Genomic DNA, 23,978 nt, shown 5'->3' on the forward strand with positions numbered 1-23,978 from the left:
GTGCGTGTGACCTGGGCGGCGGTAACGAGCAGGCCCGCGGGCGGTGCAGCCCCGCTGCCTGGGCGCGCTGGGGTGGGGCGCGCTCAGCCTGTGCCTGGGAAGGGCTGTCAGGCGCCCGGCCGGCGGGGACAGGGGAACCCCGCCCATGGCTGGCCCCCTTGGGGAAGGGGGGGTCATGGCAGTGAGCCCCTCTCGTTCCTTGGTCACTGTGCCCGTGGCTGGCGTGGCCTGTGCCCGTCCTAACTCAGTAGGACCCTGCAGAGGGGTTTTGGGGTGCCCTGTGCACCGGAGCAATGGGTCCCGGCCTGTGCATGGGGGCAGGGAACCCCTTCCTCAATCCTCGTCGTCCTCGCCCAGTTAGCCTGCGAAACGCTCTCCAGGGCGCCTGCCGCCCCAAACCTGACCTTCCGCTCTCAGTAGCCCCCAGGGAGCCCTGCCCGAAGTGAGCTGTAGCTCAGGAAAGCTCATGCTCAAATAAATTGGTTAGTCTCTAAGGTGCCACAAGTACTCCTTTTCTTTTTACAAACCTGGAGAGACTCGGTGGGTGAGGAGTGATAATTTTTGTGGGGGAGAGAGACGAGCTTTTCGGTCCTGACTGCACAGTGCTGCATGCTCTGCACCCAGCTGCTCCGCCAGCATCAGCTCACGGTTGTGAGGGAGGGACGCGGAATGCGAGCGAGCTGCTGCGCTGTGGGTACCAGGAACTCCCCCATCACCAGGCCAGTTGGTGAGGGTTTTGGGTTACCATGCCGCCTCAGGAGCCAGCTGAGCAGGTTCAGGTGTGGTTGGTTTGCTGTGCCAAGGCTGACCATGCCTGGGGCATCCATTGCAGCTCACTATGCATTTGGTGCTGTGGAGCATGCTGCACGGTTGTTCTTTTCCTCTTGAGCTCCCCGGTCTTTGCAAACTGAACACTGACCACTCAGAAGTCATTGACTAGCTTTAGATAGCTCTGTGATTTTTGTTTTTTTATAAAACTTGATGTCCTTGTCATGACAATATTCTGTATAAGACTATTTAAAACTATTCTGTGCAGCCCTACCAGCCACCATTCTAACCCTAGTCCGGGAGGGAAGCCCTACCCTGTGGAATGCTAACCATAGCCTGGAGAGCCCCACCTTACTGGGTTGGGGGCTCCTATCCTATTAAACCCTAGCCCCAAGAGCTCTATGCTATTTAATCCTAGATCAAGGAGCTCTATCTTTTTGAACAGTAATCTTAGCTTGGAGACCCTGTACCCTATTGAACTCTAGCAGTTTTTTGGTGGATGCTTGCAGCCCTGCCCTAATAACCCTTAACTCTAGTGCTGGGAGCCCTAACCTTTTAAACAGTAGCTCAGGGAGCCCTAGCCTGTTGAAACCTATTTTTATCCCAGGGAGCTCTACCCTTTTGAACCCCAACTGTATCCTGGGGAGCCCTTGCAATCCCAGCCCTAGCCCTATCCTGGGAAGCCCTAGCCTATTGAATCTGCAGTCTAGCCTATGGAACCCTAGTCTACTGAACCTTAACTCTAGCCTGGAGAGCCCTGTGCTATTGAACCCTAATCCTATAACCTGAGGAACTCTAGCCTATTGAACCCTAACCGGGAGAGCCGTAGCCTATTGAGCTCTAACACAATCTCAGGGATCTCTACCCTATTAAACAGTAACTCTAATCCAGGAAGCATACTCTGCTGAAGCCTAACCCTGGTCCCAGGAGCTCTAGGTATTGAACTCTAACCCTAGTCTGGGGAGCTCTAGCTTTGGGAGCGCTGCTCTATTGAACCCTAATCCTGAGAGCTGTACTCTATTGAACCCTAACCCTAACCTGGGGAGCCCTAGTCTATTGAGCCCTAACTCTAGACAGGGAGCCTTTGTAGCTCCAGCCTATCCCTAGCTGGGGAGCCTTAACCCTAATACTAGCCCAGGGAGCCATAGCCCTTTGAACCCAAATGTGATCTCGGGTATCTCTGCTTTTTTAAACTCTAACCCTAGTTCCGGGAGGTATACTCTAATGAGCTATACTAGCCTAAAGATCGAAATCTATCCTGGGGACGCGCATCCTTTGTAATCCTGTCCCTAGACCAGGGAAGCCTACTGGTCCAAGGTCTATTCCTAGCCTGGGGATGCTTACCCTTACTAATGCAAAGTGTACGTGGGGAGTATTAACGTCTCCAGGCCTAACCTGATCCCAGAGAGCCCTACCTTTGGTAACTGTAACCCTAGCCTGCTGAGCTTTCCAGCCTCAGGCCTAACCCTAGCCTGGGGAGCCCTACCATCCCCATGAACTTGACAGTATAGCCCTGTACTTGGGAACCCTAACCTGAAGAGCCTTTCAAGATCCAGGAATGCCTACTGACCCCAGGCCTAAACCTAGCTCAGAGGAACATACCCTTAGTAACCCTACCCTTAGCTCAAGGAGCCCTACTGGCCCCAGGCCAAAACGTAGCCCAGAGAAGCCTACCCCATGAACCCTCACCCCAGTCTGGGAAGCCCTACCCTTAGTAACCATGACACTAGCCTAGGGAGGCCTTAATCCAACAATGTCTGGCCTTACTAACACAAACTCTAGCTGGGACATCCTACCATCCTTAGGCCTACTTGACCACAGGGAGCCATATCCTTGGTACCCCTAACCCTACTCCAAGAATCCTGCTGACCCCAGATCTAACCCTCACCCAAAGAGCCTGACCCTTAGAAACTCTACTCCTAATATGGGGAGTCTAAACCTATCTTGGTGAGAACTACCCTTAGTTACCCTTTCTCTTCCCACAGAGACCCAGGCCCAACCCTAGCCCTTGGAGCCCTATGCTTTGTAAACCTAGTCCTAGTATGGGGGAGCCCAGCAGTCCCAGGCCTAACCCTCACCGGGGGACCTTTCCCAGTAGCAACCTGAACCCTAGACAGGGGAGCCTTACCCTTAGCAACTCTAATCTTAGCTTGGGAGCTCTACAAGGTACGGGCCTAACCCTAACCTGGGGTAACTCTTACCCTAGCTCAGGGAGCTACACTGATCCCAGGCCTAAAGCTAGCCTAAGGAGCCCTACTGACTCCAGGCCTAAAGCTAGCCCGGAAGATGCCTACTCTTTGAAACTCTAGCCCCGGGGAGGCCTACCAACCCCAAAGCCTAACCCTAGCCCCGGGGATGCCTATCCTTAGTAACCCTGATACTAACTTGGGGAATCCTACTAACAGCAGGCATAACCCTAATCTGACAAATCCTACTGTTACTAACACAAACCCTACCTGGGGGAGTCCTACTGTACCCAGGTCTACCTGACCACAGGGAGCCATGTCCTTGGTACCAGGGAGTTCTACTGACTCCAACCCTAACCTGGCCCCAAGAAGCCCTATCCTTGGTAATCCTAACCCTAACTCAGCCAGCCCTACCAGCCCCAGGCCTGACCTTAGCCTGAGGAGCCTTGCAAGATCCAGGACTACCCTTACGCAGAGAGCCCTACCAGTATCAAATCTAACCCTAGTCCAGGGAGCTCTATCTGTAGTAACCGTAACCCTAACCTTGGGATCCCTACCAGCCACAGGCCTAACACTAGGCCAGAGGGGCCTTACCCTACCTGGGGAGTCATACGTTGCCCAGGCCTTCCTGACTACAGGGAGCCATGCTCTTGGCAACTTCAGCCTATGGACTCCTACTGGTCCCAGGCCTAACCAGCCCCCAGGAAGTTCTGTCCTTGGTAAACCTAACCGTAGTCCAGGAAGTCCTACCAGCTGAAGGCCTACCCCTAGTCTGTGGAATCCTACCTGCCTAACTCTAGCTTTGGGAGGCCTCTGGGCCACAGGCCTAACCCTAACCCAGGGAGCCCTACTAATCAAAGGCATAAAACTAGCTTGGAGAGGTCTATCCTTAGAAACCTTAATCTTAGTCTGGGGAGTCCTCCCTGTAGTATGCCTGACGTTAGCCCTGGGAGCCCTACCCTAGCCTGGGGATCCCTCCTGACATCAGGCCTACCTCTCGCCTGGAGAGCCCTACTGTTAGTAACCCTAATCCTAGTTTGGAGAGACCCTACCCTTTGTAACCCTCACGGTAGCAAGGGTAGCTCTACCTGCCCCAGGCCTAGCCCTGCCCCAGGGAGCCCTGTGGGCCCCAGGTCTAACCTTCACACAGGGAGCCCTACCATCCCTGAGCCTAACCCTAGCAACTGGTGCCATACTGGCCCTAGCCCTTAACGTAGCCTGGGGACCACTACCATTGGTAACCCTCACCTGAGCCTGAAGATGCCTACACTTACTAAACCTAACCCTACTCTGGTTGTCCTACTCTTCCAAGGGCAATCTGACCATAGGGAGACATACCTTTGATAACCCTAATCCCAGCGCAGGGACTCTTACTGGTTCCTGGCATAACCTGACCCCATGGTGCCCTACCCTTTGTAACCCAGACATGGGGAGCCCTACCAGTCCCAGGCCTAATCCTAGTGCACGTAGCCTAATGGACTCTTGCCTGTGGAGTACTACTGTCCAAAGGCCTAAAATTAGCCCAGTGAGGTCTATTCTTACCCATGGTAACCATAACTCTAGCTCAGGGAGCTCTAGTCTACTGAACCCTAACTCTAGCTCTGGCCTATTGAACCCTAACCCTAGTTTGGGGAGCTCTAGCCCAGTGGCTCTCAATCTTTCCAGACTACTGTACCCCTTTCAGGACTCTGATTTGTGTACCCCCAAATTACCCCTCACTTTAAAAACTACTTGCTTACAAAACCAGACATAAAAATATTACTGAAAAATTGCTTACTTTCTCATTTTCACCATATAATTATAAAATCAATTGGAGTATAAATATTGTACTTACATTTCTGTGTATAGTGTACATAGAGCAGTATAAACAAGTCATTATATGAAATTTTGGTTTGTAATCACTTTGCTATTGCTTTTTATGTAGCCTGTTGTAAAACTAGGCAAATATCTAGATGAGTTGATGTACCCCCTGGAAGACCTCTGCATACCCCAAGGGGTACATGCAGAATCACTGCTCTAGCCCATTGAACCCTAACCCTAGTCCCAGTAGTTCTAGCCTACTGAACATTAACCCTACTTTGTTGAGCTCTACCCTATTGAACCTAGCCTGGGGACCTCTGTCCTATTATACCCTAAACCTGGACCAGGAAACCATAGCTTATTGTATGCTAACCGTAGCCTGCAATTCCTTACCCTGTTGAACCCTAACACCACATCAGAGATCTCTACCCAAGTGAACCCTAATTCTAATATGAAAAGACTTCTTTCACTGAATCATAACAATATCTCATGGACCATAACCCTAACCTTGAGAGCCCTACCGTATTGAGCCCCAGTCCTAGCTCTGGGAGATGCATTTTGTACATGGAGGGGAGCTAGAAAGGAAGAAATGTTCATAGTGAGGGTGGGAGAGTATAAATCTTGAATGAAACTTATAGCTGTGTGGGCAGGAAGTAAAGACTATATCTGTGAGATGTTATGAAAGAATAAATAGCAGGATTTGGTCATAGTCTGGATATTTGGAACAAGATAAAGGGAGGAGTTAAAGGTGGCACCCAGGTTACAAGTCTGAGTGACATGGAGGATGGTGATGTTAACAGTGAGTGAGAATGGAGAGACTTGGGTAGAAAAGATAAACTCAATGTGAATGAAACTCCTGAAGTTGATGATGTGCTGAGGAGCGGTAAGAGAGACAGCATGAAACGTGGGATTGGGTAAACGAAGACAGGATTGGAGAGAGAGACTAGCAAATCATCAGGAAAGATGGCAGTGAAAGCTGTGTAAGTGGATGATTTCATCCACAGTAAAGGTTTAGATCACAGATGTCAGAGTCTAGCCCGCATGATATATTTGTGGCTTGCATCATACATTTAGAGTCTCCAAACTCTCTAAAATTTCATTTTTAAAAAGTAAGTTTCTAATTCTTATGGCTAGGGAGGTAACCTTCCAAAAGTAAGCCAAGTGTAATCAAAGCGGTGATGTCTGCCTGAGTATGCAGACAGCTTGAAACTGACTCAGAGGGATGAACACCATTCATCTGCTTGGAATATCAACTTTAAACTGATAACTGATTGTTTCGGATGAGGGAAATGCGGTAGACCTAATCTATCTAGGCTTCGTTAAAGCATTTGACATGATACAACATGGGAAATTATTAGTGAAGTTGGGGAAAATGGTGATTAGTACAGGAACTGTAAAATGCATAAGGAGTGGCTAAAGGAGAAACAGCAGCTTGTTGTGTTGAAAGGAGAACTATGGGATGGAGGAAGGTTACTAGTGGCGTTCCTCAAGGGTCTGTCTTAGGACTGATTTTATTTAATATTTTCATTAATGACCATGGCACAAAAAGTAGTAGTGTACAAATGAAATTTGCTGATGACAAGTCAGGAGGCATTGTCAATGCAAAGGAGAATTGGAATATTATATGAGAAGAATAGGATAGCCTAGAGGACAGGAATTTTTTCTCTAACTTGGTGGCTCATCAGTTGGAAATGACAGAGGAGGATAAAGACCTGGGGTGTAAGTTGATCATGGGATGACTAATGTAATATGGCTGTGAAAAAGGCTGTTTGGATCCTGAGATATATCAGGTGAGGCATTTCCAGTAGAGCTGGAGAACTATTAATACCATCAAACAAGGCACTGTAAGACCTCATCTGGAATATCATGTACAATTCTGGTCACCCATGTTCAGTGAAGATGAATTTAAACTGGAACAGATGTAGAGATGAGCTACTAGTTGGGTTAGGTAAATGGAGAACTGTTTTAGGAGAGGAGACAAACAAGCCAAGCTCTCTCAAGCCTATCAAAACAAAGTCTAAGTGGGAATTCGCTTGCTCTCTATGAATACAGTGTGTAGGGGTTAACGCAAGGGTGGGAGAAGAGCTACCTAAGCTAAAGGACAGTGTGTGCAAAACAACAAATGGGGATACACTGGCTATGAATAAGTTTAGGGTGGAAGTTAGAAGAAGGTTTCTAACCATTAGGGGAGTAAGATTTTTGGGATAGCCTCCCAATAAGAATGGCGAGGGCAAACAACCTAACTAGTTTAAGATGGAGCTTGCTATGTTTGTGAATGTGATTATATGAGGGCGTTGCCTGCAAAAGCAGACGACTGGACTCGATGACCCAGGAGGTCCCTTGTTGTTCTTTGTGCTATGTTCCTGTGTTTAAAGTTCAGCGATGACACTTCAGTGGAACCTGATTCTCCACTGTTTTGCACCTTGTGTAATCATTTACATTGGTGCAAAATGGGTATAGAATGCTGCCATTCTGAGTTCATAACATTTCATCGTTCACTTTGTACTTTCTTTGCACAGGTGTAAATGAATACACAAGGTGTAAAGCAGTGGAAATCAGGGCAGTAGTTCCTGACATTTTCCATTCAACTGTGAGCATGCTGCCGCTCTCTGGAGCAGTGGAATAAAAGGCTGGCAGCATCAGTGCACTAGGGACCAGAAAAGTGCCGCCTTATTAAGACAGGGATTAGGAGTGTAGATAACAAAAAGTATCAGATCTGTTACATATAAGTTGTGCTGAGACTCACTTAAAAAGGCAAACTCCTGTCACTCTTACATTGTGGAATACCTTATGTGGCAGTTTGGGTTCACTGACAGTACCCATGGAGAAAAGTACTACTCATGAGTCAGGATGGCAGAATCTGGCCCTAAAATTGTGCCCCAACTGCCACATCTACAACTGGCAGTGTTGCTGTAGGTGTTGGAAACTTACAGCTTCACTTCCTCTGCTGTGTATTCATGCTTCTCAGTTCACTCTACTCTTAACTGAGGATCATATTTGTTACCTCCTGAACTGTTAAGAGGAAGTTTTAAGCAGTCTGATTTATCTAATTGCTGTTTTTTTTAAATAACAGCTGTTAGTTTTAGAAGTGAAACAAATTAATTAGTTGTTTGCAGTGTTGTTGTAGTCATATACGAGACACATTGTTGTAGCCAGAATACGACACACAGAAAGTGGGTGAGGTAATGGCTTTTATTGGACCAACTTCTGTTGGTGCAAGAGACAAACTTTTGAACTATAAGAAGTTCTTCAAGAGATTCATTAGTGGCAGGTGTATTTAGAAGAAATGAAAGGAAATACTATTTCACGCAGCATGTAACTATTGTGTGGAATTCACTGCCACAAGGGACTATGGGATTAAATTCTGTATCTGGAGTTTTAAAAGGGCAGAATAATTTTAGGATTAATAACACTTGACTGTGGAAGAGGTTTAATGTTTTTCTGAAGCATTGGGTGTTGTCCACCATTAGAAGTGGGATAGTGGACTTTGATGGACCACTGGTTTGATCTGACATGTAAAATACTATGTTCCTGTCTAGACTCCTCATAGTTTTACTAGATGATAATCAAGACTTGCTGACATGACCTTTTTGGTCCTGTCTACTCTGGTTTTTGAAATCAGGTTAGCACCTTTTTGGCAAGAAGTTTATTTAAACATCTCTCCGGATAGGAGTTAACACGGCTTCAAATGTTAATATAGATTATGTCTTAGTCCAGGATGACCACTCCTCATACTCATTGATTAAAACATAATTGACAGGTTACCCTTTGGGGTCATTGCAGACCTGATGTTGCTGTACTGGTTTTGGCCCCAGGATTGGAAGGTACAAAGGTGGTGTAAAGCCACCTTTCTCTCATCCCTGGTTCTGTACCAAGCAGAGTTGGACTGAACATGAGGTTTGAGCATATGTGAACTGAACATTTTACAAACAGAATTTAGGGTTCAATCTTGCAGCCCTAATTCATGTGACTGGCCCTTTTGGCTTCAGTGGGAATACTAATGTAAGGACTGCAAAATCATGTCCTTATTTAGCACTGAAAATAATTAGTTGCATTTTGGCACAAGGACGTTCTTTAAAAGTGGACATCCTGAATAATGTCCAATATTAGCTAAATAATCAGGTTCTAGGAGCCACTTGTTTGGAAACAGTGTAAATAACAAAGCAAATAGTTTGATGCTTTTCTTGTTCTTCCTACAGCATTGCAAACTTCACTGGTATTTTCCAAAGATAATGGATTACTTGTGTTTGTCCGCAAGTCTCTCAGGATTGAGGAAGTAAGTTGATAAACTTAGTTGTGATTTTTTTTTTTTTTTAAAAGAACTGTTGCAATATTTTTCATTGCTAAGTGAGAGCATACAGGCTTTCATTTCTAAAAAGGAACTTGTTTTTTCAGTTTCGAGAGTGCAGGGAAGAAGCTTTAAAATTTCTCTGTGCCTTTCTGGAAAAGATTGGTCAGCATGTTCATCCTTATGCTCATGATATTAAGGTAAGTGAAGGAAAACTTATTTTTAAAAATCTCTGTCAAATACTTTTAACAGTTCTTCAGTGTTTTTAATTTAAACACGAAAGCTTGAAAGATATATAAAAATATGACTAATATCAGGTTCATGGCTTTCCTTTATTCAATTCATACCCCTCCCCCCATGTTTCTAATAGAGCTAAAACAGAAGAGCAATTTTGGTTTACATATTAATGCACTGGTGTCATTAAAAGTGTTAGTATACTGTGGTAGTATTTGTTCAAGTATCTTGGAGCCAGCAGGGTTAGCATATATTTTTCTCTCTCTCAAAAAATGGTAGTTGCTGGGTTTGGGGTTTTTTTTGTAATGTTGTACCAGTGAAATATTTGATTTAAATATTTTGAATCCTTCTGCTCCAGTTTGTAACCTTTGAAGTGACTTTTTTAAGGCCTGTTTTTTCAGAGGAGTTGTGTACCTGGGTACTATGGGTGCTCATTATTTCTGAAAATGTGTCCCTTAGAGTATGTCTACAGTGCAGTTAAAAACCCATGGCCGGTCCATGCTAGCTGACTTGGGCTTGTGGGCCTCAGACTAAGGGCTGTTTAATAGCAGTGTAGACACTTAGGACCCTGTGAGGTGGAAGGGTCCCAGGGCTTGGGCTGCAGCCCAAGCCGGAATGTCTACAACACAATTAAACAGCACCTTAGCCTGAGTCCCGCGAGTCCAAGTCAACTGGCACAGGCCAGCGGCGGATGTCTAATTGCAGTGTAGACCACTCTAAGAGTCTAAACTGCTCAGTAGTATCAATTTAACTGGAGATATTTGTGCCACTGTACTTTTTGAGCTCGTGGTAATAGCCCCCTGCTTAAAAGGAAAGGGGGCTAGTGGCAGATTTGCTGCATGGGGTCCTTTTATTCTAGAACTTGCTTCAGTCTAGATTTACCGAAACTTGGATTTGCTCATTTTTAGGACACACTGCAAAACCAGTCTTTTCTTTTGGGTTTGGTTGAGGGATATAAGGTAGTCATGTGATGGGTTAGTGTTGCTATTTTATGGGTGAATATTTATTCTAGTCTGCATTGGCTTTGTATAAGAAGTTGTGTATTTTGATTCTTGGGTTTTGTACATTGTAAATGTTGTAAAATACCTAAAATCATTGGGGAAAAGTATTTTAAAGAAATATCTTAAATTATTTAAATATTTTTAAATCTTCCGTCCTGTTAATGATTATTATGGTCTATTTTTTTCCAACCTAGCTAACTTGTATTAGCGTTTACACAAAAGAAAAGGCTGCAAAATGTAAAATCCCAGCCCTGGAGCTTCTCATTAAGGTAAAACATACTTTATAGTTCTTCATTATTTCTAAGCCTAGAGACTTTTGAGTTATACCATGGCTGCTGTTGAATGTGGCAAACTCAAAAATCTACCATAACAAGGGAGGTTTGGTGGTTTAATTATGTAGGAGGGATATTAAAAAGGTATTTCTCTGCCCACAAATCAGTCCTAATCTCCTTTGACCAAATTGCTTTATTAAAGGTGCCATCCCTTAATTTGTGTTGGAAGACATCTTGGATTTTGAGGGCGATCACAGAGTGCATCTTTATTCCCAATTTAAGTGCTGTTCTTTAAAGCAACACTGTCAATTTAAAAATCACACTTCTGTTTGAAAATATTAATCTGTTACAGATAACAACTAGGATAATACAGCTGAAACATATTTGAGGGGCAAACTTGTTTTATATTTTTTTTTTTAGTTTTCTTAGTGCATATGATAACATTTTGTATATAATAATTTTTACTGTTTTTCCTGTGTAGTGCATTATGCCCTGATTCTGCAAACACTTATGCGTGTGCTTAACTTTACATATGGAAGTAGTCCTTTTGAAGTTAATTCTTCTGTGGTTTGAGTGGGCCTTACAGCAACAGGGAGAGAAACACTTTAAAACTAAGTAAACATGCTTATGAAACTGCAGACATTAACAGGTGTCATATCCTAAAACTAATTATAACTCATTTTTTAAATTGATGGTGCCCTTTTGACCTAAAATTACAGCCAAAATATGTACAAGGAACATAGGAAGTAGAAAAATAGGTGAACTACATATACAATAGGATGAGCACACAATTTGCATGAGGAAAACACAACAAAACCAATATTTATTATATAGAAATGGTAGCTTGTCTTTACCTACATCTTATACGATCAGAATACGTATCAATCATCTTTAACTTAACCCGCTAAACCAGTGGGACTACTTGTGCTTAAAGTTAGGTATGTACTTAAGTATCTTTCTGACTTGGGGGCCTTATTTACCTGGGTCCAAGTGGAAAAAAATAAAATAATTGTTTTTCCTCATTTGTGGGTATCTTGTATATATTTCCAGTTGCTTCAAAATTTACGGTCTTCCTTTCTGATGGAAGAATTGAAAGTTGGAGAGATCTTTAACAAATTTTATGGGGAACTTGCTGCAAGAAGTAAAGTGTCTGACACAGGTGAGCCTTAGCTTTTCTAGCAACATTATTACTTATTTTATTTATTATCTTTTAGTATAGTAGAACCTCAGAGTTATGACCACCAGAGTTACAAACTGACTGGTCAACCGCCCATGTCATTTGGAACCGGAAGTACACAATCGGGCAACAGTAGAGACCCCCTACCCCAAAAGCAAATACAGTAAAGTACTGTATTAAACATAAACTATTTAAAAAAAAAATAAAGGGAAAGTTTAAATTTTCTTTTGACAAAGTAAGGAAACCGTTTCTGTGCTTGTTTCATTTAAATTCAGATGGTTAAGAGCAGAAATTTTCTTCTGCATAGTAGAGTTTCAAAGCTGTATTAAGTCAATGTTCAGTTGTAAACTTTTGAAAGAACAGCCATAACGTTTTGTTCAGAGTTACAACCAACTTCCATTCCCAAGGTGTTCATAACTCTAAGGTTCTACTGTATTAATATCTTGATGGATTTTTTCCAACAGTAATGTGGGTAAAATAGGAGAAGCTAGGACTTAAAATAAAAACAAAACTTCAAAAATAGTCTTTAATGAATAAATGTAAGTTACATACTAGTAGTAAGACTGCTCTGTTGGGAGTTGGGAAATTATGTATAAATGCATTTGACGTTAGTGAATAGGGAAATCATGAAATGTTACTATTTAGTATACTGGCTCTAAATACTGGTCAGCTGTCAATATGCTTTTGTAAGACCAATAAAGCAATATCATCATCATCATCATCATCTCCTCTAGAATAAGTAAGTGTCCTCAGAAATATTGACTGTCACATATGGTAGAGCTAGGTATGGGTTTTCTGCTTCCTGAGGCCCTGATCCTGCAATGAGCTCTGACCTTGTATGGTCCAGCTCCATGTTAGCAACATTCCATGGACATCAGTGAGGGTGTGCCCACACAGAGCTCATGACAGGAGTCTTAGGCTATATTTATATTAATGTTGCATTTTTAAACTTTCACTGCTGAACTCAACTCCTTGATTAGGGACTTAGAATGTCAACGTGCTGAGCACCCTGTTTTCTCAAATCCCATTGATTTCAGTCTGAGTTGAGGGTGTGTGGCACCTCATAGGATTGAGCCCTATAATTTAGTATTTAAAACTAGTGGTTTGAATAACTTGAATAAATTAATCTTCACTATATGAGCTGGTGATTAATTTCAAATCCAAGCATGGAAGAATATGTATGTATTAAAGCATTGTTTTACTCTTTCGTTTGCCAGTCATCATGCCAAGATACCACTAGTCTTAACTGCCTAAATAGGTGGGTGGACAAACACACTGACTTTATAATAATGGTGTCTAACTACTGTATCATATGCCACAGAGATCTCAAAGTAAGTGACATATATATTGATATTTTTTAGTACTGGAAAAATTATATGAGCTCCTTGGAGTATTGGGAGAAGTCCAGCCTAGTGACATGGTTGACAATTCTGAGAAATTATTCCGAGCTTTCTTGGGTGAGCTCAGAACACAGGTATGATTGGAACCTCTTGTAGGACTCTGTCAATCAGTTTTCTCTGGTGGGTGTTGTGGGTGTTGAATTACCATTCATCCCAAGATTGTCGGATACTTCATTTAACCAGATAATTATAAAACACAGTTTGAACAATTTTATTGTTAATAGCTGTCAAGTTTTTGTTTTCTCTGGTTACAGGGTCTTGGGTAGGTTACAGGTGGAGAGGAGACCTAGTGGCCATTAGCTGAGTAATGTGGGGAGGGGAGAGGGAAGAGCATAATCATCATCAGCCATAGTATCCTAGGTAGAGGATGTGATTTCCATTAGAGGCCAGTTTCTTATTTAGACTCTATTAAGCTGCAGAACTTCATTGCACTGTTTGTTTCAGAAGGTTGACAACACAGCTATGCCTTACCAAGGTCCTTACTTGTTTGTTTCTATCTTACTCTTCTAATTTAAGCATAATATTTTCTTTAAAACTTTTTTATTTTCAGATGACCTCAGCAACAAGAGAGCCCAAACTACCAGTAGTAGCAGGGTGTTTGAAAGGACTGACTGCGCTTATGTATAACTTTACTAAATCCATGGATGAAGGTGCAGTACTTTTTATTTTTCTTTTATTTTTAATATATATAGACATTTTGACTGTTGTACACCTGATGGAGCATCTGTTCATCTGGTCTCAAGATTCACTCTTTTATAGATAAGAATGCATGCAAGCAGTTGTGCATTCTGAGTGAAATTCCCCCCGTTGGCAGAAGGCCTGCTCATGCAAGGCCTTCATGCCCCAGCACCCCTGGGGTGCTCCAGTACGTAAGAGAGTGTGGTCAGCGTGGTTGCATAGGGTGGGAAGCTGAAGTGCTGTTTATCCAGGAGGGACTGGGCAGCTGTACAACCCCAGGTGAAAGTTTGAACATTCTTATTCATAATTATATACAGGCACATTTACACTAGCATACCCATGTTTAAAGAGTGGTTTTTCAGAAAGTCAAACAGAGAAGTATATTTAAAAAAAAATTTTTAGCATCCTCAGGGAGAGTTTCCCTTCCTTTAAGAGTGTGATATTTTGAAGACCTTTAAATATTGTCTCTTCACATCCATAACAAGATAAAATTATCTTGCTGTTTTGACTCTCTCAGAGGTGCCCTTAGTGAAATGTTTCATTATTGTTGTTATCCTACAGATCCCCACACTTCAAAGGAGATTTTTGATTTTGCAGTGAAGGCGATCAGTCCACAGGTAGAATGTTTGATGAATATCTTCCGAGTATGTATTCTTCTACATACATTAGTGCTGAAGAGCAAGTCATTTATGGTGAACCTTTTGTTTTTACAGGTTGACCTAAAGCGATATGCAGTACCTCTAGGTAAGATTTTATCTTATAACTGTTTGCAGTTCTATGGATACCAAGCGTATCTTGGAGGAGACATGTTTCCTCCTCTGCTTATTCCCTTCAAAGAATACAGCATGTTTTGCATTCTAGGCTAGAAGAGTGGAGTGAGAGAGTGTGCTTTTGTGATCTAAGAAGTTAAAAATGGAGTAGTTGGCTGAGCAAAGCAAATTCTAATACTCAGCAACAACACTGCATCCAACACTTAACTTAATGGCATTTCTCTTTCTGTAATGTGACAACTTTTGAATGCCATATCCAATGTGTTCCAAAATTTCAGGGAATGTTCTGGGCATCTGTGCATACCCAGGATAAAATCCAGATTAATGAGTAGCTATGCCGTGCCTGCCCTCTAACCTGGGGTGTCGTTTACAATGCTTTGCTGGTGTAGCCCCCCATTTGGATTGCTCACAAACAGCCTCCAGATAACTTGCCATCCCAAATGGAGTTTTCCCAGACACTTCAATTAAAACACACTGGATTAGATTAAACAATAAAACAAGTTTATTAACTACAGACAGAGATTTTAAGTGAGGTACAAGTAATGAGGTGTAAAAATCAGATATGGTTACAAGAAAATAAAATTAAAACACAAGTGCCTAACTTAATCAACTGTATGAGGTTCAAGCAATATTTCTCTCACCACACACACTCAGCAGTTTTACTGACCAAACTTCTTAGGCCAGGACCTCTTCTCCAGTTCAGTGGCTGCTTCCTTTGTTCCTTTTGGTGTAGTGAATTGATGAACAGAGAGAGGAAGAGTGCTTTGGGCTGTCTGTCCCTCATTTTTATAGTATCTGTCTTCCTCTTGGAGAACGTTTCCACCTGAGATTCAGGGAATAGAGAGTATGTGTAGGAAAGGCTGTTCACTGCTGTATTTCCTTACTTGTCTGAGGTTTCTTTGTCCGCCCTTCCTGCTTGATGACTCTGTTTACTGCTTAAATGCAAATGAAGCAGAGCACATGTTCCTTTGTTTGATACAGACCTGTTTGCCAGTTTCTGCTGTGGTTTGGAACGTGTGTTAATACCATTATACAGGGGAAAATGCAACACATTTTATCAGGATACTGTTGACGAGCATATTATGAGTTTGCAGATGATATCTCACAAGGCATACTTTGTACAAAGATTATTACGATAATGTGTAAATTGTGGACACAGGACATACAGTTCTGGGGGAAAGTCTAGGAGTGGGGGTGTGTTGGGGTCACCCTGCAATATAACCCAGGCTGGTAAGTGAATTGCATGCTGGAGGCTGTTTCTCAGCAGTCCAGACTGGAGGCTACAGCAACAAAGCAGTGTAGAGGATACCCCAGGTTAGAGGGCAGGGGTGACACAGTTACTCATTAGTCTGGATTGTACCCTGGGTATGTCACAGCATCAGTGGGCAGAACTCTATTGATTTTGGTGAAAATCAGAAAAACTGAAAGGGGAAAATGGGGGACATATAGAGTCTGAGCAACAGGTTAGCTAAGCCTTCCATATAACAATATTCTCATCTCAGCTCTGCCCATCCTCCCAATACAGTTTTTAAAATGCTGCAGAGAAGGGGACAGTGGAGGGCACACAGAGCCCCTGGCATGGGAAAAAGTGGGAAATGAGGAGCCGATAGAGCCCCTGGCCTGGGGGAGATTGGGTGAAACTGATATGGAGTGAAGGGCGGAGGTGGGGAGGTTTGCAGGGAGTCTCTGAAATAGAGGGGGATGGAAGGTAACATACAGGCAGCATTGAGGGAATGGAGGGATCTAGAGAACCTTTGGTGTGTGCAATGCTACAGAAGCAAAAAAGTGTGTGACCCTCTCGTAAAGGTGGTGTAGGTTGACTAGATCATGGATTCTCAGTCTGAGGGCTGCAACTCCTCACTGGGGGGTTATGACCACTCTGTATTTCCTATGTTGCTAAATGTAAGGTGCAGGGTCGGGGGGGGGGGGGGTGCATTGTTCCTACCTACATCCCAGCTAAATGGAAGAGGGGACTCTGGCATGTCTCCTGGCATGGAAAAGGCTGAGACTCACTGGCCTAGATGAAGTTCTCATTCATAATATCTGGAGCCCCTCCCTCCACCAACAGTAATATACAGACCACTGAAAGGGGCTGCTGCCTCCCTTAGCTGTATCTATACTAGGATAAAAGCAGGAAGATTGTTTTCAGTTGTGAGCTCATATGTAGAGTTAAATGTGTGAATATAGATGTTTTAATAATCAGTAATACAATTTAGTCAGGAGATATGAGACTTCCTATTGGCCTAATGTAAACTTCTAGAGCATGTTAAGTTGTCAGAAACTTGGAACAGAAATCTGAGTTTTACTGATAATTGTGGTTTTGAATTACAGTTGGATTACACTTGTTCAGCATGCATGCTGCTCAGTTTGGCACCTGCCTTCTGGACAACTATATCTCACTGTTTGAAGTACTGTCCAAGTGGTGTGGCCATACAAATGCAGAGCTGAAGAAAGGTGGTCATTCAGCCCTAGATTCGTTCCTTAGACAGGTACTGCTAATTTACATAAGAACTCGAAGACTTCATCAAGGAGTTAGATTTCTCAAAACACAATTGGAGTGCGGGGACTGTTACATAGATATGGTGGTATATATTTTCTTAAGGTTGTCTTTTTTACTTTAATTTCACTTTGGTTATCTTCTAGTTTCTGGAAATCCATAATTGTTTGTTTGTGTAAATCTGCAGATTTCTCTAATGGTGGCTAAAGATGCAGAAATGCACAAGAGCAAGCTGCAGTTCTTCATGGAGCAGTTCTATGGTATCATCAGAAAAATGGATTCGAGCAATAAGGAGTTGTCCATTGCCATTCGTGGATATGGGCTTTTTGCTGCGGTATGGCAAGCTTACTCTGACAAAACAGCGTATTGGATGGGTTTTATGTTATGATTTGGAAGCCATTCATCTTACATGTTTGTTTTGATTGGCAGAGTCTGTTATGCAGGGAATGCTTCCCCCCAACCCTAGTTGTTTCTGAATTATAAAAGAAATCCACTAGTCAGACTTCTGCATTTTGACTTATAGTAATCACTAACGGCTCAGTGAACTACCAGTGAATTCGCTTGGAAGACTTGCAGGATTGGGCTCTAGAGCATTATAGCTTTTTCTCCTTAATACGTGACTTTAGAAGTTAGAAACACCCTTTCCGCTGTCAGAATTTTGGCCACGTTAATTCAACTTAGACTTATCTTGTTGTGCTTGGATACGAAATCTACAGCCTTGGCAACTATTAAAAGTTGGAGGAGTTGCATCTATGGGCTGAAAATAAAACCTTATTACCGCTATATAATTCTCCTTTTTCCTTCCTCTCTCTTAACTGAGAGTGCTGGACAGGGTTTACTCTGGAGTCCCAACAGTGCTTCTCCTGATTGGCCAGTGTGGCTTGCTATGAATAACATGTTGCTACCATGTTCCCCTGTGGAGCTAAGAACCATTGTCTCTACAACATTCTCAGCCTGTCAGAGCTCTGGAAGTAATAGCTGTAGTCCTCTTTAATGTCCCCAACTTATCCTTTCAAGGCAGTTGGATCGAAAAGTTGCAAGAAGAGGATATATAGTGGCCACATTTCCATTCCTAAAAGACCACCTAAATTCTTTAGCTTCTCAAGTTGGGTTGGAAAAGTATTGTAACTGCAAGCTCAAAATCAGATTATTAATATAGTTGCAATAAATTATAAAGTAAGGTCACTTTGTTTACTAGCACTTAACTGTTGAACAACATGAAAAAAAGTATTCAAGTGTATCAGGTTCCTGTAAAGTTTCAAAAAAAAGTTTTTATCTGAACCCAGCATTTGGTTTTTTGTTTTTGTTTTTTTTTTAGTATTGCCGCGTTCTTGTGCTTAACGTAAATACTAATTATTGAAGTGATACTTTACTTTCTCTCATTAAAGCCTTGTAAAGCTATAAATTCTAAGGATGTTGACTTCATGTACGTCGAGCTCCTTCAGCGCTGTAAACAAATGTATCTCACTGAGGCGGAGACAGCAGATGAACATGTGTATCAGCTACCCAGTTTCCTTCAGTCAATTGCAAGTGTTATATTCCACATAGATACAGTAAGTGGAATATTTAAAGCATCAGTCAATTATTTTGTACCTTTAGAGCCATATATGGATCTGTTAAGGATGCACTGAACTACAATAGAAGAGACTCCAGTTTGGGAGTGCATGGTGACTCTTGCTGCTCAGCACGTACACGCTGACCTTTTGCTCCTAGAAGGCGGGATGAGTAGTGCTATATTAAGAAAATTAATGAGAGGTCTGTTGAATAAAGGGAAGGATAACACACAGACTAGGTAAAACAGTAAATACTGTGGCAATTGGTGCATTATAGGACAAGCACAGTAGTCAGCAGTGAAATTAAAAAAAAAAAAAAAACAGTCTCTGGATGTGGCACACCCTCCCTTATTAGGTCACTTTTGTGTTGAAATGGCAGGCATGGTGATGTCTGTGTTAGAGGGACATAATCAACTTAATAGCCACACTTCTACATTTCTTTTAAAACTAAGGTTATTTTTTCTGGGTTTTTTTTCAGTTTGTTTTTGTGCATACAACAGCACTTTATATACAGTCCGTTTCCCCTATGTACCCCTTTCCCCCTATATACCCAATCACTTTCTTGTTTCAATCTGTCTTTCACACAACAATGGAAAGAGAAATGTTTCTCCGGCAATACAGCACAGCTTTGTATCAGCTGTGTTTGTATAAGCCTATTGTCTTTATCTGCTCCCACACTGATAAGTCTGATACTTAAAGTGCCACACTGAGACGGGCAAGTGAGTCTACATGGATTCCTTTGTGTATCTGGAGTGTGTGTTTTGAATGAGGGCTTCCTGATCATTGGCCATAGGTTGGGAGTAAGATGAGCTGTACTTGAATGCCCTGGCTTCAGATGCATAAAAACAGATTAGGCTTCTGGTTTGTGGTTGCTTTTGTGTGAATAAAGCTCTCATTTTAAATTCATAATAATAAAAAATGAATATGATTGTTTCTGCTAACACTTGCCTTCATTCAGAAACTGCCTTTCTGTTCCTGGGACATAATGTGGCCCCAAGAAGCCTTCACTAACTCCTGTCTGTCTTGATGTTTTAAACTGTCCACGTACAGTGGCTTGCTAAGTCTTTCTTTTACCAGTAGATAAAAGATAGTAGATAATTGTGTAACATTTCTCTCCTTTTACCTTTTGTTGGGAATTGCCTCTTATTTGAGAAGATTTGCATAATTTCCTGAGTGTTTAATGAAGTTATAATCGTTGCTTTTACTGGACACTTTTTTTTCCTGCTCTTATTTTGTCTAGATTCCTGAAGTGTACACTCCAGTTCTTGAATGTCTAATTGTGGTGCAGATAGATAGTTTTCCACAGTACAGTGTAAAAATGCAGTCGGCTTGTTGCAAATCCATAGTAAAAGTTTTCCTAGCCCTGGCAGGAAAGGGACCAGTTCTCTGGAGTTTCATCAGCACAGTGGGTGAGTATGTGTTTCTGACTCCTGATTTTTCCATCTACAATGATAAACCAGTTGTAAGATAAGTTTGTGGAGTATTTATCTGAGATGGTCTCAATGATGATGGCCATTTTGGGAGCAACCTGAGGACTCCCACTCTCCAGGCCAGTAGAGGATTTGGGGTGCAGATTACATTACCCTTGAACATCCTCTACCAGTTCCCTCTACAGGTGAGTAACAACCTTGTATGAGAACGTGACGATGATTTACACAAAAGGGTAAATGAAACAATAGTGTTTTAAAAAAACAGAGGTAACTGTTACTGCTCTTGTTCAGATGCATTGGGTTGAGGGGGAGTTTACCAACAAAAATAAAAAATCCCTGTTTCCCATTTGCAAAATTCTTAAACTTTATATTAAAAAATGTGTACACCTGTTTAGGCCTGGGAGCACTCTTGTGGTTGATGTTGTTGTAGATTCTATCAGAAATACATGATGATGAACTCTTTGCTTTATGGAATATATTAATGGTATAAAATAAAATTCTAAATTTGTGATGTTGTTAAGATACAATCCTGTGAACAGAACAGTGTCTCTCAATGTTTATAAAATTTCCAGGATTTCCCAGCACGCCTTGCAATTAATATAAAATTAGGGGTTTTTTCTTATTACATTGGGATTTATTAATTTTCTGTTTAGTAACTGATCACCCACCGTATCATACTCTAACACAAGTCCTGACTCCCTGCTCGGTGAAGTCCATTGGGATTTTTCTTATTTACTGCAATGGGCATTAGATCAGGTGCTCAATTCTGAGTACAACCAGCATCAGACCTGGAGAGGGGATTGAGGCAGTGCTGACAAAATGTGATGTGGAGGCAGTTCAAAAAAGTTTTCCTGTGGGAGATCCTTAAATTTAGAGTCCACTTCTGGTTGTGCTTGCCAATTGATAAACTTCCTCTCCCCTCTATTTTTAAAACCCAAATTCTATCAGAATGCCAGAAATAAAGTTATACACTTCTTTCTTTTAGTGAATCATTTGGATGATGTACCTTTGAAATCTGTTCAGATAATTTTTTTTTATTTCAGTGCATCAAGGGTTAGTCAGAGTCTGCTCCAAGCCAATCACCTTCTCAAGGGTAAGTTCATTGTTGAGACTCTTCACTGGAAGTGTTTTTTTTGATTATACAATGCAAAAGGCAGAGACTACTGTATATAGTTATAAGATCTGTAAAGTACGAATAACCTTTTGGGAATCAGCTGATTGTTCTTTGGCCATCTATGATGTTTGTTACCAAAAAGATGCAAATAAACTGGTAGATTTAAAAACAAATAAACAGTCTTTTGTGCTAGTTTTGCATACTACTTAAGGAATGAAAAGCCCTGTAAGCTGCTGCTGTTCTTCGAGTGCTTGTTCATGTCTATTCCAATCAGGTGTGTGTGCATTCACGGTAGCTGGAGAAGTTTTTTCCTGTAGCAGCCTCTGTTGGGTCGGCCTGGGAGCCCCCTGGAGTCGCGTCTTCATGGCGCTCAATAGAGACCCCTGCCGACCCACCACCTCCTCTGTTCCTTCTTACCGCCAGTGACGGTTAGCTTGAACATCCCATAGCCCTTGCTTAGCCAGTGCCTTTATCTCTGTTTTTCTGTATAGTTCTCTCCCTCTAGGACATGAGGCACTGGCTGGCACCGCCATAGCCCCGGCGCTCGAAGACAATCGGGTGTTGCAGCAATTGCTGCACCAGGTTGCTCAGGGTTTGGGCATCAAGGCAGAGGAGGTAGTAGAGGACTCCGATCCCATAGTGGATATCCTTGCACCCTCTGGACCTTCCCATATTGCCCTAGTGCTCATAAAAACTATTGTGGACACCACCAAAATCCTGTGACAGAACCCAGCCTCATTGCCACCTACTGCCACCTACCAGCAATAATTTGTGCTGCTTATGAACATCTTTATTCCCACCTGCAACCTGATTCCCTTGTTGTGGATGCTGCTAATCAGTGCAAGCAGCAAGGTTTTCAAGGCCCCTCCCCCCAAAACAGGGAGGCTAAAAAACTCTACCTTTTCGGGAGGAAGGTCTATTCCACGGGTGGATTGCGGCTCCGCATTTCCAATCAATAGGCCACTGTCAGTCAGTACTCTTTTAATACCTCTATGGCAATGGAAAAATTTTCAGAGTTGCTCTCCTAGACCCCCGTGCTGAATTTTCAGCCTTGTTTGAGGAGGGCAAGCTAATTTCCCAAGCTTCCGTCCAGGCTCCAGTGGACAGTGCTGATGTAGCCACGAGAGTCATGGCTATGGGGTGGCCATGGGAAGGGGCTCCAGGTCTCTGGTCTCCCATACGAGGTCCAGCGGACCATACAGGACCTCCCCTTTGAGGGTGTGACTCAGTTTTCGGAGAAGACCAATAAAAGGCTACGCAGCATAAAAGACTCTAGAGCCGTGCTCAAATCCTTGGGCCTACACACTCCTGCCATGCAGCAGAAGCATTTCAGGCCTCAACCTCCTCCGCAGTTCTACCAATAGAACCGACAGGACAGCTCCTGGAAGAGGAATAGCAACGGCAGAAAAAGGCCTCACCCATCCTCAGGCCAGGGCTCTGGCCAACCCTAACCACCTTCCAGCCCCAAACCAGTCTTTTGAAGGTGCGGTCAAGGATGGCACACCAGAACAAAAACTGGACCTATGCTGCCTTACCTTTTCCTCCTGACTGTCCCCTTTCTGCTCTGCATGGTCCTGTATCACTTTGGACCGCTGGGTGCTCCACAAGGTAGAGAGGGGATACCCCACCCAATTCCATGCCCTTCCACCTCCCCTTCCCCATCCCTCTTCAGGGACCGCTCTCACAAGCAACTCCTTATACAGTAGGTGCACTCGGCCCTTTCGCTAGGGGCAGGGGAAGAGGTTCTTCAGGAGCAGAAGAGCAAGGGTTTCTATTCTTGGTATTTCCTAATACCGAAAGCCAAGGGCTGACTTAGGCCCATACTAGACCTCTGAGAACTCAACAAATTCGTAAAGAAGCTCAAGTTCTGCATGGTCTCTTTGGCCTCCATCATCCCTTCATTGGATCCAGGAGATTGGTATGCCTCCCTCGACTTGAAGGACGCGTACTTTCACATAACAATAACTCTGTCCCACAGAAAATACCTCAGGTTTGTGGTGAACAGGACCCACTATCAGTTCACAGTCCTCCCGTTCGGCCTATCAGTGGTGCCTCGTGTTTTTATCAAGTGTGTGGCAGTCATGGCTGTGTTCCTGTGCAGACGGCAGGTACAGGTGTTCCCGTACCTCGATGACTGGTTCATCAAGGGCCGCTCCAGGTCTCAAGTGGAGGCATAAGTCAACTTCATAAGAGCGACATTTGACGAACTGGGCCGCCTTCTGAACGAGGGAAAATAAAACGCTGTCCCCAGTTCAGAGGGTAGAGTTTATAGGGGCAGTACTGGACTCAATAAAAGGCAGGGCATGCCTCTCGGAACAAGGTTTCAGTCCCTCAGCGACATCATACGAGGTCTCAGGTAGTTCCCCACCACCACAGAAAGGAATTGCTTGAAACTCTTGGGACACATGGTGGCTTGTACATATGTAGTACAGCATGCCAGACTGAGACTTCGACCTCTTCAATTGTGGCTAGCGTTAGTGTGTTGGCCAGTCCAGGACAGCTTGGACAGGATTGTAACCCTGCCTCACCTGGCTCTCAATTCCCCCCTGGTGGTGGCTCGACCCACGGATAGTACGTGCAGGGGTCCCCTTCACCAGCCCTCAGCCGTCCCTCTTGCTAGTGATGGATGCATCAGCTCTGGGCTGGGGAGCACGTTTGGGAGAACTCAGAACACAAGGCCTCTGGTATCGGGTGGAACTCGCTCTCCACATCCATGTCAGAGAGCTGAGAGCAGTAAGCCTGGTGTGCCAGACTTTCCAAGACCACTTGACAGGGAGATGCGTCTCAGTTATGACAGACAACACCACAGT

General features: G+C 43.2%; 1 protein-coding gene across 5 annotated transcripts in view; it reads left to right on the plus strand.

The window, feature by feature from the left end:
* Nucleotides 1-23,978, plus strand: part of PRKDC (protein kinase, DNA-activated, catalytic subunit) — a 165,401-nt gene that overhangs the window by 181 nt on the left and 141,242 nt on the right. For 4 of the 5 annotated variants that reach the window (XM_037892647.2, XM_043539641.1, XM_037892649.2 and 1 more), the window contains exons 2-14: nt 8,954-9,030; nt 9,150-9,242; nt 10,472-10,546; nt 11,600-11,708; nt 13,088-13,200; nt 13,677-13,776; nt 14,366-14,421; nt 14,518-14,548; nt 16,906-17,063; nt 17,259-17,405; nt 18,460-18,624; nt 19,865-20,033; nt 21,098-21,147. In XM_037892647.2, the coding sequence (XP_037748575.1) occupies nt 8,954-9,030; nt 9,150-9,242; nt 10,472-10,546; nt 11,600-11,708; nt 13,088-13,200; nt 13,677-13,776; nt 14,366-14,421; nt 14,518-14,548; nt 16,906-17,063; nt 17,259-17,405; nt 18,460-18,624; nt 19,865-20,033; nt 21,098-21,147 (1,343 nt within the window). Of the gene's footprint in view, nt 1-8,953; nt 9,031-9,149; nt 9,243-10,471; nt 10,547-11,599; nt 11,709-13,087; nt 13,201-13,676; nt 13,777-14,365; nt 14,422-14,517; nt 14,549-16,905; nt 17,064-17,258; nt 17,406-18,459; nt 18,625-19,864; nt 20,034-21,097; nt 21,148-23,978 lie in introns of those variants that run through there. The other variant, XM_043539642.1, reaches the window with a different exon arrangement.

This window comes from Chelonia mydas, chromosome 2 (genome assembly GCF_015237465.2).
Source record: "Chelonia mydas isolate rCheMyd1 chromosome 2, rCheMyd1.pri.v2, whole genome shotgun sequence".
Taxonomy (NCBI): Eukaryota; Metazoa; Chordata; order Testudines; family Cheloniidae; genus Chelonia; species Chelonia mydas.